Here is a 17,383-nt window from a genome sequence, read left to right as displayed (position 1 = left end):
TGTTGAAATAAAAACACTTGTTTTTTGGTGGTAAAGTTGAACTGATTTAATTATTTTAATGTCGTTGCTTATATTCTATAAGGTTGACTCGCAGCCGACATTTGGTTGTCGACCGAAAAAGGGTGGGGTTTTTGCCCGCGCCACATACGCGTACATAAGCCACCCTAAAACGTTGCATATTCATTTTGCCGGTGGATTAGCTGAAGGCTTGAATTTGAGAGTTTGCAAAGATTTTGCAAGCTCGCCTTAGCGCCCCTGAGGTGATATCTCACAAAAGCGGCGCTATACAAATTGTCCAAATATTATTATTATTATTATTACAATTACATAGTTTTATTACATAGCAGTTATAACAATGTGTATCTTGACATCTAGATTTTTAGTTTGTCAAGATACAACAAAAAATAAGAAATGTTTGTAAAATAAAATTGTAAAAATGATCTTGAAGCGATCAAATTTGTAAAATGGTTTATGGCAGTATTTTTCGCAAGTCCCCCGTAACATAGCGCTCCGAAAGAGGAAAGATTCACTATGCTACGAGGTTCCTGGATTTTTGTAGAGACAAATAATATGTAAAATAATTATAATAAAATGGTTACATTGAATCGTTAAAAAACGGCATTTTAAATATCTCCTCAGTGGTAGCATATCGCAAATAGTTTTTATTTAACTACCGCCGAGGAGATGTAAAAGTTAAAACAGGTATTAGTAACATTTTGTAAATTATAATTTGTTAGTAAAATTTGTATACAAAAAAATCTGAACATCGTACCGCTCGGCCGGGGTACGTGCGCGATACGGTATCGATGCTTTTCGGGGTCAGAATTTTTGGGCAATTTTGGCCGAAACGGGATACAAATGAGCAGTGGCGGGGAGTGAGGAATTTGCCAGTGGCGTGGAGTTGGCACATTTTATAAATGAAACATATTTTTGAAAAAATGTGGCCAACAACGTCCGTTACAGCCTTAATTGTTTTATAATGACGTGAATACTATTTAAGTTAACTACCATTCGTTATTACCCGTTTGTGAAAATGAATTTAAGTATTTGATAAATCCCTGAATTATATTGTTTAGGTTTCTAGAAAATACTAAGTAGCGGAAAATAGATAATGGATTACATTTTTGACCGGTTGGTGGCTGAGTTGACATTGCGTTTGGGTCCCACTCAGGCGTAGTGTGTTCAATTCCTCGGCTGGCTAAGTCCTCACAAGTCAAAACATAAGCAACATTTTCCACTTACTGTGGTGGTAGTAGGAGATTTTCAAATATTGTCAGGTTATTCGTATCACGGGAATGTTTGTCTTTCATTAAAAAAAAAAAAAGGATCATTTGCTAATCTCTAATTCTTACGGTTCAATTGTCCATTCCCAAAATTACTAATAAATACGTCCTATAAACATTCGCTTATTGACATGTGTTTTGAGAGAAAGCGTGTACCTTGTTTTGAAAGAAGATACCCTAAATGGTTTAATGGTGAAATTATTAGTGACCTGAAAAAGAAATGCAAACTTCACAGAAACTGGAGGCGCACCGGATTGATAAGATATCGGGAAAAGTTTTGTATTCTACAATCTAAAATCAAACGTAGTATAAATATTGCGTATAAGGATTACATAAATAATATTGAAAAAAACGTCAAGAGTGATCCGAAATCCTTCTGGAAATTTGTATCCGAAAAGAGGAAAGACGGTGGGTTTCTAAACTCAGTGTCATGGAACGGAAGTACTCATACTGGGCCCGATATTCCGGAAGCATTTGCGAATTACTTTAAGTCAGTCTATAGCGAACATAGTGCAGAATTTGACTCATACACCCCAGGCGGTTACTCTTCACTAGCTCAAAATGTTGAAATTAAGTGTAAATAAAAATGATTACCTAGCTGCAATTAAAAAACTAAAACCAAAAAAATCTGTTGGACCAGATTTTATTAACAGAATTGTCCTGAAGGGATATGCAGATCCGTTAATGGTACCGCTTTTACATATCTTTAATATTTCACTTAACTCCGGTAAGTTCCCCGACCGCTGGAAAATCTCAAAAGTCACGCCCTTACACAAAAACGGCGATAAATCATGTGTATCTAATTACAGACCTGTGGCAATTCTTTCGGCACCGGCCAAATTATTTGAACTCGTAATACAAAAACGTATATACTATAAAGTAGAACCATTTCTCATAAACCAGCAGCATGGGTTTAGAGAGGGCAGGTCTACAACGACCAACTTAATGGTATTTACGGATTACGTCTCAAATATATTGGACAATAACGAACAAGTAGATGTCTCATATAATGATTTTGCGAAAGCTTTTGACAAAGTGGATCACCTCATATTACTGAATAAACTTGAAAGCTTCGGCTTCTCATACATGCTGCTTTTGTTCTTTCATAATTATTTGTTTAACAGAAAACAATACGTTGTTTACGGGCAGTTCCCATCGAAACTCTACGCCACAAATTCTGGGGTCCCTCAAGGGTCTAATTTAGGACCACTATTATTTTTATTGTTTATTAATGACATAGGGATGTTTATAAGATTTGTAAAATTTTTATTATTTGCGGATGACATTAAACTATACACCTGTATAGCGACAAATGAAGACTCCATTCGTCTACAAATCGATATCGACGGTATAGTAGAGTGGAGTCATCAAAATAAACTTCATTTTAACAGTAGTAAGTGTTCAATTATGTGCATTACAAGGGCAAAGCGTACTTTATATTTTAATTATAAAATGTCTGGCACCTCTCTAAAACATATTTCGATAACGAAGGATTTAGGAATCACTTTTGACACGCGTCTGACTTTTCGAACTCATATCGATTCGGTGTGCAACTCTGCAATGCGAATGCTGGGTTTTGTTATATGTAATTCGAAATCTTTTACGAATACGACAGTCATAAAAATGCTTTATTTTACTCTGGTTCGCAGCATTCTTGAGAGTGAATCGATAATATGGGGACCCGAAGATGCCCTTTACTCAAATGATGTAGAAAAGGTGCAAAAAAAGTTTATGCGATACCTCTACATGCGAGAGTTCGGATATTACCCTTTATTGTATCCCTCTGATTTTCTTGCCGGAATGCTGGGGATAGAACGTCTAGACGTTAGGAGAAATATTGCAATGGTGTTAGTGGCGCACAAGCTGCTAAATGGGCACATTTGCAATCCAGATATTCTGGAACGAATTTATTTTTATGTCCCTGATAATTTCATCAGAGCTAGACAGCACAGATTATTTATTTTTCCGAGGGGCGGGACCAACCTACCAATGATCATGCCTTTGGGGAGAATAACTACTTTGTTAAATCACATTTCTTCTGTGATTGACATTTTCAATTTGAACCAAAGAGAATTTAAGACGGCAATAAGCATACTATTTAACAAATCTGGTTAATCAGATAGTATTGATAAATTTACCCATGCAAATAAATGTATGTACTGACTTCTTATAAACTGTAATTTATAAACTGTTATTTGTGAAATGTAAATGGAATATACTGTTTTTCACAATAAATCAATAAAATAAAATAAAATTATCTTGTACCTACAATGTTTAATGATGTCAATCTCTGAGAAATAGTTAGGATGCAGGCGAATTCTCCAATGAATGTTTTTATACTATCTGTATCTGTGTTTTCTCCAATAAAAAATAAATAAAAAAAATGCCAATGGATATGAATAGCGAATCAACCTGCCAAACAAAAAAAAACTTGCAGAACTTAATAAAAACAATATTAAGTTTAATTATTATAAATGATCCAAGCTATCTTTAGGAACCAGATATGTATGGCCAGAAACATTCTTACAATTCTATACCCTTTTTACTTAATTTATTTTGGCCTTCTGACATTCTTCATTATTCGTTCACAGAATCAATAGCTAATAATAGCTGAGCATCGTGACTAGACTCGTGTACATTGTATTTGTGTGAATGCCCTTGAAGTGGTACTTTACAAAAAGAGAACTACAGCATTATTATTACTCACATTAAAGTACTAATGGTATTAAATTGAATGATTTATTATTATTAACACTCCTACCTCGTATTTTTGTAAGGAATTCCTATCCTGCCCTACTTTGGTAATTTATTACATAGAATGTTATAAAAACTAAGAAAAAAAACTCAAAGCTGGAAAAAACACTTTTACAATACTGCAAGCCTGTCAGAAAACTTGGCTACAGAAGAGGAAGAGCAACATGGTTTATAACCTCAAAAATGAATCATAAAGTCGAGTGGTCCAAACAATATTTTCCGTTCATAATGATAGCAGTAGGAATGAATTCAAATAATATTGTTAGGTTATTCGTAACATGCAAATGTTTGACTTTTATTTAACAAAAATGTACATATTGATATTGTTGGATACGGTACCTTCTTCAATGTCGTTCCTGGCGGCGGCCTCTAGCAGCATGACGCTGTTAGAGAAGAAGATGTTCCTCTTGGCGGGGGGGACAGGGGCGGCAGGGTTCGCCGGGGCCCCGCTGCCCTTCTCCTTGTCCTTGCGCTGCGAGGAGCGGGAGCGCAGCCACTCGCGCTCCCGCTGCGCCCACAGCTTCAGCTGCTGGATACGCCGTCTGCACAACAACAACAGCATTAGTTATACATAGCCGTGACAAAAGATGAGACAAATGAAACAATTCATAAACCGTGCGAATCCCGAATGAACCAGGCAACTACTCAATATAGATAGAGTGGCGGTTCTTCATGGGAGCGACACTGAGGACAATCCGCACCAGATATTCTCGAAACCTACGAAAAGAAAAAAAAATTGTTGAAGCACTCTTCAAACTATAAATTATTTTTAAGCTTCAAATGTGGAAACAGAATTCGGGGAAATATGTTAAAATTCACTTATGATGAATAATTATTGAACCTTTTTGGGCGTGAATCATGCGTGTTGGAACTAACTTCATTTTAGTTCAGATAAAAAATGTAGGTCCCCGGAGAGGAAAGCAACAATACCCGAGTGAGAAGAAACAGTCATTCGTCCATGAAGCTGATTTGCTGCCTTGATGTGAATTCGTGTTGTGCAACTTCCCAATGGAGGAGACATTCCCAAATACCCAATGACATCCACGGAGTACTTTATTAACGAGACTGGCTACTAATACTTGTCAAGTGTATACAGTAAAACACGGAAGATGGCACAATGGACAACAAAGGGTGAAGCCATTGACAAATGCTTTATTCATTGTATTTTACTATTTGGGAGCCGGGTTTGGGTACCGCCGCTCTGGGGACCATTCATTGCATAACCAACACCTCTGCCATAGGTCACCACAAGTGGTTCACTAAGTTTGGTGATTTAGCAGGGGTGCCAGGGTTCATCTGATGAGGTGTGGCTGCCCATCAGCAGCGTGGCTTGCCAGATCTGGAGATGCTGGTTTGGGGAGACCCTTTGACCTCTCGACCTATCGCCATGAGACGCAGTGAGAGGGATATATTCATGCCACACATGTCATTCCTGGACACACTGATCCACAGATTCCTACCCAACCCTCATACCTTTTACATTCCCAGAACTTCCTATCCTTAAAAAAGACCCTACACAAATAATCTCAAAAGATGATGTAGCCCCTGAGGGAAATTATTTTCCTCAGGGCTTCCTGAGTGGGGTTAATGAATTTCATTTGAAAGGAGTTTTATTTTATAAGTTTTATTTCCAATGCTCTTTTTAATCACACACAACATACTTCTGAAGAAATTGACGATTTATGATCAATGCCAACCACCCTATTGAGTATCCCCATTAAATTGTTAACTAATAAAACATGCCCTTGAGGTGATTTATGATCAATGCCAACCATCCAATTGAGTATACCCATTAAATTGTTAACTAATAAAACATGCCCTTGAGGTGATTTATGATCAATGCCAACCACCCTATTGAGTATCCCCATTAAATTGTTAACTAATAAAACATGCCCTTGAGGTGATTTATGATCAATGCCAACCACCCTATTGAGTATCCCCATTAAATTGTTAACTAATAAAACATGTCCTTGAGGCGATTTTTCATTTTTCAACATCACTATATAAATCAGCCAAATATCACTATTAATCTATTCTATTTTTTAAGTTTTTATCACATAACCAATGTTGATTGATGAGGTTGTGATTGAAGTCATAATCTTTAAGGTTTTTTTCACACTTCATGTATAATTCATTTATAGTTAGTTGTTAATTATTAATTCTAAGTTATAGGTTGCACAATAAATGAATGATTAACGGCTCTGTTATCCTTCAAATTTAAGTATAAGGTTCAAATTTGAATGAAAATAAAGAATATTCATACTGCTTAGAAAACCGTTCCCTAGACAGACTTTCAGATAGAGTTAAGCGATTACACTCGAGTATAAATGAGGGCAACATGTTTCGATACAGCGGGCACACTCAACATCACATTACTGCTGGAAGGACCAGAAAATATTTTCATTTACATTTCAAAACAAAAAACTCGTCCTGCTGGAAGAGCTTCCAGCAGGACTAGCCATCAGTTAATCTATCATGAGGTGTTGATTCAATTGCCAGTTTTAAGTTTCTACAAGCAATTCGATTAATAATATTGTAAAGTTCCCTCAAAACTGCCCGTAACAGATTCAAGGATACTAGTTTGTAAAATGTTTCTTAATTATGTTTAGGTTTAAATGGGATTGTTAATGAAAGAGTGAAGATAGTAGTAGAGTCTACCAAATTAGAGATGATAATCTTAAATCCTATACACTGTGTGCCAAGAGCGTCACAGGCGATGAATCTTGACCTTTGGGAAATACATTGAACACAGTCTACTTGTATCAATCACTAAGGAATTCCTCCTTCAAACAAAATGCAAAGCGAAGTCACGCACTGCTTCATAATACATGTATTATGAGATTATACTAATATTAAAGTTACTAATTGAATTATAGGCTAGACGCTAATGTGATTTTCAAAAGACTCATCTATAACAGAGGGAATTACAAATTAATGTTATTTAGAACATTACGGTTAAGGCAAGCAAAGAAGTGTCCAAAAAGGCGAAGCTAACAGTCCACAATGCAGTACTGGAAGCTACCCTGATTTATGGCAGTGAGACATGGAAGCGACAGAGGTATGATGAAAGTAGACTGAATGTGTACAAATGATAAGTAAGATTAAGGACGGGTTGTTTCACAGAATAGTTCTGTAATTGTTTCATCATGGGCTAGTTTTTTTACAGTACTTGGATAATAACAGAACTTGAATATTAACTATGAAAAATGATGAATTTTTCAAATTCTGTAACAACTCATCCCAAGAAAGGACTCTTAGATGGTTTATTCATGTAGAGCAAACAAATGAAAAAAGGAATGTAAGAAGAATATACGACGCAGATGTGAATGTTAGAAGAAGTTGGGGACATCCGAGGGAAGACAAGGCACGATCAAACGAGCCAAATACTTAAGTCGGGCCACATCAATAGTCACAATAACAGAAGGGTACGTGTGAGATGGTGTATGAATGTAATAAGGAATATGTGCAAAGACCGAGTTGTTTGGCTGTCCATCCTCTCTGCCTACCTTGGGTGGGAGAAAAGACGTGATGACTAATTAGTTGGTTAGTAATCTGATCAATAAACCCAAATTTTGGCGACAAAAACATGTAAATAATAATAATAATACTTGGCAAAATTTTATAAGTACTTATGTATAAGTATAATGAGGTAAGTGAGTTGTGAAGGCCACTTATTAAATAAATTATAAAACCCTCCTACTACTCCTAGTTAATGACAAAAACTAATTAAAAACATGAATACAGACATAAATATGTATACTTGTTGTAACTACCAGACTTCCACCGAGTATCAGCATTATTTCTTCTTATTGAAGAATTTTAAAATATCAAACATATTTTTAACAGTAATGAATATTTTAAAGATGCATAGCTCAAGATGGTAATAGTGTTGTACGTGAAAACAGTTGTGGTAACCTAGAAATTCTAGACAGAAAACATTGTGCAAATTTTATTGTGCCAGAGCTCATCGTTCAAGAGAATTTCGCGCTTCATAAATATTTCATTTTTACATGGTAATTAAGACAGACAGCTCTTGGTATCAGGTACTTGACGGTTACACCATAACTAAACTCCGAAAACCACATTTATTTCACTAAAAATTATTACACTTAAATACCGGCCATATGAGGATTGGCACACACGCAAAACGGTATCATTACTACATACATAAACGCATACTTCAAGGAGGAAGCGAAATGGAGCATAATAACCCAAAAACTAATCATGATAATATAATGAAATCATATCTAAAGATGGATAGTTTCATGAACAAAGTAATAAGGTCAATAAATAGATAATTCCTAGATTTGAAATGAAAATTGCATACTCAATTTACATAAGATCCTTCCACTCATAGAACTCAGACGGCCAATTAAATTTTAATATTTGAAAAGATTTGATAAATTTCACCCAAAGAAAGATAAAATTGACCTTAGTTCAGGCACAGAGACACCCCACAACATGATTCTATCGGATCATCTGTTCAGTGAATAAAACAGACAAAAAAACGATAGCGAACCATTTTTTTTTATATTTGCCATCAATATTTAAATACTTTAAAAAAATGTGTTTATTTCTAATAATAAAATTTAAAAGCTTATTTCATCACCTTTCAAAAACAGTTTTTACTTTTCAGAAATATTCCATTTATTTGGATTTTATTGCAAAGCCGGAATACTCCGACTTTCTGACAGAATATATGTGAGTTAACAAGCTTTCTACAAAGAGAACTCTATCATAAAAGCCCCCAGATTATATGCATTAATTTTTGATACATAACAACCTAGAGGAGTTTCACTAAGAGATTACTGTAATTTAAGTATAAATTGAAAGCGCTGATATATTGTGTTGTAAAGTAAAATGAGTAGCAATAAAACATAAAAATGACACAGTGAAATAAAAATAAGATATATGTATATAATTTTTTTTTTTGACGATTTATCCTCTTAATAATATATTATAGGACACTTACGTTCTAGCGAGATGCAGCCTCTCTTGCGTGGTGAGATGCTCCACCTGAGTCATCTCAGCGACCAGATCTGAATGCTCCATATTATAGGACACTTACCTTCTAGCGAGATGCAGCCTCTCTTGCGTGGTGAGATGCTCCACCTGAGTCATCTCGGCGACCAGATCTGAATGCTCCATTTTTAATATTTACAGCTGAAAGTAAAGAAATATGAATATAATTCCTGAATAAATAAATTCAAACACTACATACGATAAGAAAACAGGGAGATACCGCATTGTTTTAAAAATGAAGCTTTGAAAAAAGGAACATATACATATTAATACTCAACAATTTTAAAATATGTAATAATTCAAATCCATTCATCCGTTCGATCAAAAGCGTTAACACACATATCTCATCGCACTAGAGTAACAGCGATATTGTAAGCCTATTTTGAGTACATTTGGTTGGGATGATTTAGGTTGGGTTGTATTGTGTGGGTCGGGTCAGGTCGGGATGGAGATTAGTCAGGATGGATCTGGTCAGGTTAGGTGGAGTCAGGATGGGTTGAGACGGGTTTACAGTATTTTTAATTGTATTAACCCCCATAGAGTGAGTAAACAACATTAGAGCGGAATCGAAACGTTTCTTGGAATGGCTTTAGCTGTGTTTGATCAGATCCGAATAGCAAGATACTTTCCAAGTCTTCCCCCTCCCTCCTTTCAGACTTACAAAATACCCCCAATCAGAGGGATGCCATAGACTCTGGGGCTGTTTTGCGAAATTCACACCAAAAAAAGAAAAAAAGGCTTTTATCTTTTTTTTTTGTACTAATAAGTTTTATATTTTATTATATTCACAATAAAGCGCCCTTGAGGTATATTTTTACAAAAATGGCAATATACAATTGTGCCACTTATTATTAGAAAAAATATATTGTTTAACCTTTGTCAGTAAATAATAAACTTTAAATGGATATCTTTTTTTGCCATTTTTTATAACAGCTTTTTTGCTATGGAAGTGGATAAGAAATCATCTAGTTGGTTAAATTTAATTTATGATTTTTGATACACTAAATCAGCACTTTTTAAAAAGCAAGTCAAATTAATAATTTGAAAGTATGGCAGGACAGTAAAAAAATAGGTATCCTATTTGAATTTATCATAATTCCACAGTTAGTCTTGATTTTAAGCTTAAACTACCTCTTTCATCCCCTGGCAAACAGCCCTTTCGGACAGCCTTGCAGTATCCATTATCAAAGTAAACGATTAGAGTTATTGCATTATAGATATAAATCAAATTTATTAAAAAATTTTAACATGCATTTGAACTTAAAGATAACATTTTATGTTATTATATAAATCAAGATAATTTCTAAAAATTAGTAATATCGTCTTTCTGAATATTGATTATAATAAAAACAAAATTGCTTAAATAACAAATCCATTAAGCGACATCATTTACAGCATGATAGTATAAGCTTCAGTTTCAATGTGTTTTTATCTGTCCAAAGTCAACACACTACGGAAACAAGGCAAATGGGAAAAGAATTATTCATAGCAAAGCAAACATCAGCGCAGCGCGGAAATACTGCATGTTTTTTGTTCATTACCCGTTCCATCTCTCACGCACAAGAATGGCCTTTAGTGCAACGAAAAAGACTCAATAATTTTGACTGACCCAACATTAAGAAAACCAGAAAAACATATAATTTTCAAGCAAGTTCAAGTTCATACTTTTCACTAGATTCAGAAACATATCGTCAACAGGTTGATTGAACCAATTTTCGGTAATATTTGTAATAACATGTCCAATTAGATTCAGACTTTTCGTTTAAGAGTCAAATAAATAGGACTGTAAGCACCGGTTTTTTTCACCTAAGACAACTCAAGTCTGTCCGAAGAAACCTTCCTTCAGAAGCAACAAAACAACTTATCAACTCTTACGTCTCGATTACTGCAACGGCATTTATGCCAGCCTTCCAAAATATCAAATTGACAAACTTCAATCAGTGTTTAATGCAGCAGCACGGCTCATAACCGGGGTTTCAAAATATTCGCACATTTCAGAACACCTTCGTAACCTTCACTGGCTCAAGTGCCCTGAAAGAATCCAGTACAAACTGTGCTGGATGGTGTTCATTGGAATCCATCAATGAAATAGCCCCACCCTACATCTCTGAACTATGCGTCCCGGAAAACACTGGTCTGAGGCAGTCAACGCTTAGATCAGCAACATCAGCAGCTGTAGGCAGACTGACAGAACCTATGCGCAAGCCAAATACTAAGTTTGGTGATCGCGCTTTCGGAGTATCTGGGCCGAAGGCTTGGAATAAACTCCCTTCGGAACTAAGATCCATAACAAGTCCAACAGAATTCAGGTCTAAACTAAAAACTTACCTTTTTAAGCTGTCGTACCCTTAAATTAAATATACCAATCCTAAGAGAAAGTCAATTTTTCAATTAAGTCCTAAATCCTGTATCTAAATTTCGCCAATAAACAATTAGATAATGTTAATTAAGTGTTAATCTCAAGTGACCTACCAGGTAAGTATTGTACTGTATATTTTCTCCATAAATAGTTAAGTAATAACATAGATCACTGTAGAAATGTATTATAAGTTTGTACAGCGCCCTTGAGGTGTTTTTGCACAAAAACGGCGCTATGAAAGTCATCCAGGTATTATTATTATTATTAACTAACTACTAACGATAACATCTTTTTATTTGCAGGGGAGAATGAACTGCCTCACAACTCAGCCTCGGCAAACAATTCTTGCAGCATTCAAACACAGTCTCATACAAACTCTTCTGTACTACAGACTCAAGTATTTAATTCCCCTGATCGTGCCATGTCTTAGGGCCTCCCCGACTTTGTTAATTTATATTCTCCTAACACTGCTTTTATTGACCATCTACTCATTTTTACAAACATTTGAATATAAGCACTTAGCGAGTTTGATGGAGTAATGAATTTTTTAAGTCATAAGTCAAACCACAAGCTAATTGCTTCCTCTGAGAGTAATGTAATATTTGAGAGTTGTAACTAATTATATTAACTCGTATGCTATATTGCCATATTGCAAATTTGCAATAAAAAACAAATAAATAGAATATTTCTGAATATATTCGAAAACTAAAAACTACTTTTGAAGGGTGATAAAATTACGCTTTCAAATTTTATTATTATATATAAAAATAACATTTTTGATATGATCAAATTTTAAATACAAACATTAAAAAAAGAAAAAAAATGGCTCACCTTACGTTTTTACTAACTAAAATTACTAATAACGAAAAAATGAAGAAAAACACACGCATTTTATAAGACAAACTAGCTGTACCCCGCCGAGCTTTGCTGTGGTTTAGTCTGTCCATGCAGATAGGAAAACAATACCGCGTGTTGCTTTTAAGTCCCACAGATGGCGATAAAAAAAGAACATATTTTTACCTGTCACAGGTGACATTTATATAATATAGGTTTATAAAAACACATGCGTATTTGAATGTAACGTTGTGTCAAAATTTCAAAGCAATGGCTTCATAAAGGTGAACGTTTTCATTTTTCTGTGGTTAACTATCGTTTAGATCATATTTCTCACCATGACACTAAGGGAGATACAACGATTTCTGTAAGACCATATTAGTTGTTCCCAAAAGCTTAAAAAGTTAAATCATATAATATAATATAGACATAGATTGCTGGAGGCTCAAAAACACTAACAGATATTGTAGTTCTACTTATGTATTATAAAAAAATAGTAACAGTATATGGTCATTGAAACTTATTGGTTTTCTTTCTATTGAAGAGCTCATCTAGTATAATCTATATCTAATACAAAACGTTCCTCACTTTTCAAATACGTAACTCTCTTATTTAATAATTCTTTTTTTATGCTAAGTTCTGCCCAAATAAGAAATGCCCTTAAATAGCTACTGAATAGGTACTTAAACCAAATATTTATAGTTCGAATTTAGAATAAGTGAAGTCGAGGTTAAATTTAGATCGCCGCCAACATAAAAAACAAATAAGACACTGAAAATAAGTACCTATTTAAAGAGTCTTATTTTGATTTGAAGAAGTGAAGTAAGGGTACGCGTGTACAAGTCGATAGCGTGCTGTGAAGACAGCTTGTATGGAAACCGGTGTTAGGTATACACGGATAAAAATACCAACGTAGTCAAAATTAATGTCTGATATTCTGCGTAAGCATTACTCAAATAATGTTTGTGAGAACAACAGCCATGACAAATGTGACAATAACAATTAACAGCTATAAAGATATCGGCAAAAGTTATTACCAATACACATCACCTTCAGTGTGTATTATCACCAGATCCTAATCATCTGATTAAACAACGTAGACTTTTTAATACTTTGATAGTTTGATATATCAAAACTGTAATTTTTCCACAAATTGATAATACAGCATTAGGTACCTTATCCTTAAAATGCGGTAACTATTCGGGATCACTGGCCACGCTTAAAATGATATTTTTTCAAATAAAACCTTTTGATTCACCTTAATTACTATAAAAGGAAACTATCTGCATTTGGAAAAATTTAAATTTGAAACATTCTATTTTTTAATTACGTAAAATGAAAATTGAATGGGATGACAACCATTTCCAATAATTTTCATATGTTGTTATTGAAGAAACGTTAGTACCATTTAATTCATGCATATTAGGTAGGTACTATTTTGGCGGAACACTGGAAATAAAAGAAAATCAAATTAGAGTATTAGGGCAAGTTTTTTTAAACAACTTTTTAATATTTTTATAAAATTTATAAATAAATCTAACCTAACCTACCTAATTTGCATAGAGTAAATGGTTATAACGTCTCTTCTAGCTACTCATATGGTATCAGGAATACCAATATAAGAAAATGTCATCAATATAAATTAATTTATAATTTAGGGATTCTCTACAATTTTCAACCTAGATATGGATATTATTTACCACAGACATATTACTCACGTAGATTGGTTGTGAAGAATCAGCAGTTCATTATTAGTTCGATAGGGTTTTATCACAGACATAGGAATTAATAGACGAGAAGATAATGGCGAGGGGTAAAATCAACTGTTGAAGAACGAAGGGGGTAAAGCTGACTGTGATTCGTCAATAAATCAATCTGACAGTAAATAGGCATCTCGCATTATAATATCACCATTTACTTCTTAAAAGTAAAACCTGCTTTTGAATGAATAGACATTTTTACATGGGAGCGCAAATTACTCGCCACGTTATGAACAAATTTGCGAAGTCCAAATTCGGCAAAAAAAGAGTCAGAGTCGAATATTTCGTTTAAGTATTTAGTTAAGACACTTTTATAAATGTTCATAATTTACTTCCCAGCAACCAACCAGCTTTGTGTTTCGCGTCCAGACGTTTCTCGATGTGATAGTATATGTTTCTAAAACTGATCTATATTATACGATGTGAATATGCTTAAAATAAAGTAAAATAATGCTTATATATGGAATGTAATACGACAATTGGGTTTATTCTCTTTTTCACATCTATTTTTACAAGTTTTCATAGTACAAGTCAACATTTTGCCGTGTTATTTCGTAAAATGAACCGATGATGCCTCGACCATAGTTCGCACAAGAATGATGACGTCACGTTTTCAAATTTCACTTGAGGCCATACGCGAGCACAGCCGGCTCCAATGGAACCGGTATGGGGAGTGGGGATAATACGCTTTTAATCACTTAGGGCAGGTCTACTAATATTCATATGTCTATGGGTTTTATTAATTTTTGAATGACGATTTATAAATTCTATGTATAATAAAACTTATATACATATATTCAAAATCAGCGCTTGTTGATCAATATGAAGATATATATATATATATTTTAAGCCATAATATTTTTACTGGAGTTCCTTATTGCTACAAGAAACAACTTACGTCGGGCTAGATGGTAAAAGATGCATTATAATTCCATTTTTATTCTATCAAAGTTCAAAATTCACCTTATAAAACAATCGCTTTGCCACCATTTTGAGCTTTTTTTGTATTGAGTGGAACTTACGAAAGTTTCGTTTCAATCTAAATACGCATAAATTACTTAATTAACCCAAAATAAGAACCTAATAACATATTTTGTGCATGTACATAGTTGTTTCTTGTAATAATTGTTAAAACAAAGTGTAATCTCCATAATAATTACCAAATTGACAGGCACTTGTAGCATAAAGATCTAGAAACAAACTTTGCTATTTTACATTTATCTTAGAATTTCTAAATGATAAGCTTTTTCAACCTACAAAATATGGATGAGTGACTGGTTTATTACCAAGCAGGGTTAATCATATAAGTTGTACCAATATCATGCGGATTTGTACAATCTTACCAACGTATTCTAATGTGTAGTAGTATATGATTAAATCTTATCAAAAATATTCAAGGTATTTCAGATAGTGAGATTCCACAACTTTTCCCCCAGTAAGTAATGTATGTACAAGAGATTACGTGTAAACCACCAGAGATAATTAATTTCATTTGTAAATTTATCACTTGGGATAATAAATAACTCAAGTATAGTTAACGAAACGAAGTATGGAACCTAATGCATGGATTAGCAGGTAGCCCAATGATAAGATTATTTAAACAATTCATTTTGACCTGCATCAAAGAGGAAATGAAATATTTGGATTATGAACTGGCAGAGATATTAGGGAGAGTTTAGAGGAGAAAATTTATTATTTTGACAAGTCCAGTATCATAATTATGTCGTTAGAAAGTAGAATGAAAACTGTCAGCAGGAGGTGAACTGACAGCAACACAAATCGGGTGTTGTTGGTCATTTTACACTTAAATATAAAACCAACGAATTTTACGAATCATTAGACTGTTAACGTGTAATATAACAGGGATAATTTATTAATATAATGTGTAAATACTCACTACACCACACTTAAAAATACAATATTCGTTTTTGGCAGACGATCGCTAAGACACATGATTACTTGTGACACTTAATGTAGCACTACAACCGTGAACACGAAAACTGTACATTTTGTTTCTTATCTATTTTAAATTTAAAGCACAATTAACTAAAAACGTATTTATCACCACAATATAAACAAGGAGGAACAGGAGAAAACTAATCCCGTTCAAGTTCATTGGTTAAAAAGTCCAGTGTTGACAGCGGCGGAAATTGGTTTTCCTGACTTTGGTATTGCCAGAATACCGACTTTAATATTGCCAGCGGAATAATTCGAGGTGGCAGACTGCAAAAAATCCAATTTCAAAGTAAAAATGGTTCCCACGGGAAAAAATGATTTAAATAATAATGTAGTGATTTATTTTTTATAATGCCGTATTACGCTACCTCGTTCTTAAGTCAACTTTTCGTCATTTCATAAGGACAGAACTTGAATGCTGTACGAAACATTGACTAAAGAAGGAGGTAGTAAATAAATCACTATAATACTTTTGGCTGTGAAAATCTCTAATAATATCTGATATATTTATTTCATTAGAAAAAATATTAATTATACTTATTATTTTTTTTAAATGACGAAAGTAATTAATTATTTAAGAGAATCGTAATATTTTGGCTGATTTGATTGCCTAATTACTTTCCTTCCTTCTTGGGTAATTTAAAAAAAAAATTAAACATCTATTACATTTTACAACAGTGTCCTCAAGGGCAATTTCGTTTTTTCTTACTGATAAAGAATTGTCCTTAACCATAAAACTAACTAAATAAATTAAATTATTAGTGCACGGGCAGAACTTTATGGAAAATATCGAATAGTAGGTACCGAAGATATAAACTCTGACCGAAAAGTGCATGTATGACATCATGGTATATGCGCAATGGTATTGCAGAACTCTTATTCGAACTATGATTTGTAATGCATAGTGCAATCGTATCTCAAGAAGTAACCATTGCATACTTTTTATCCAAGTACACTTTGAACTAATTTTGAACAAATTTTACTGTTTTAATTTTAGTATTTTATTTTTAAATTGGAGATAACCTCATTAAATTGTTTATAATTAACACCTCTGCAATAGATCACCCAAAGTTTATCACCACTTTTGATGACTTTGCCCGGGTTCATGGGGTGAGATTTGTCCAGGTCTTGGCGGCGGATACGTCTGCCTGCTCCTCTTCTTCTATCGAATTCATAAGAAAGTGATTTTTTGACCGTATGTTACTTAGGCGGTATTATTTATTCATCAACAACATGTATTTACCCTTTTTCTTTCAGAATGCAGAATTCGCTTCTCTATCGAATTTTATAAGGCGGTATTATTTATTCATCAACGATATTTACCTTTTTTCTGCCAGTCTGAAATTTACTCAAGTAAAAAAGGTCGCACATTTGGGAAAGAAATTAATAATAGAACAGAATTTATGATAAATGAT

At 33.9% G+C, this 17,383-nt stretch overlaps 1 protein-coding gene across 1 annotated transcript in view; it reads right to left on the bottom strand.

The window, feature by feature from the left end:
• MYPT-75D (Myosin phosphatase targeting subunit 75D) overlaps window positions 1–16,117 on the bottom strand; it is a 107,645-nt gene extending 91,528 nt beyond the window's left edge. The window contains exons 1-3 of the mRNA XM_089633093.1: window positions 15,910–16,117; window positions 9,106–9,200; window positions 4,377–4,579 (exon numbers count right to left, since the gene is read on the bottom strand). Coding sequence (XP_089489219.1) covers window positions 4,377–4,579; window positions 9,106–9,185 — 283 coding nt within the window. The 5' untranslated portion in view covers window positions 9,186–9,200; window positions 15,910–16,117. The remainder of the gene's footprint in view (window positions 1–4,376; window positions 4,580–9,105; window positions 9,201–15,909) is intronic.
• Window positions 16,118–17,383: the final 1,266 nt, after the last annotated feature.

Source organism: Hesperophylax consimilis, chromosome 7 (genome assembly GCF_061612785.1).
Source record: "Hesperophylax consimilis isolate HC1 chromosome 7, BYU_Hcon_1.0, whole genome shotgun sequence".
In the NCBI taxonomy this organism is placed as follows: Eukaryota; Metazoa; Arthropoda; class Insecta; order Trichoptera; family Limnephilidae; genus Hesperophylax; species Hesperophylax consimilis.
This window is presented reverse-complemented; position numbering and strand designations above follow the sequence as displayed.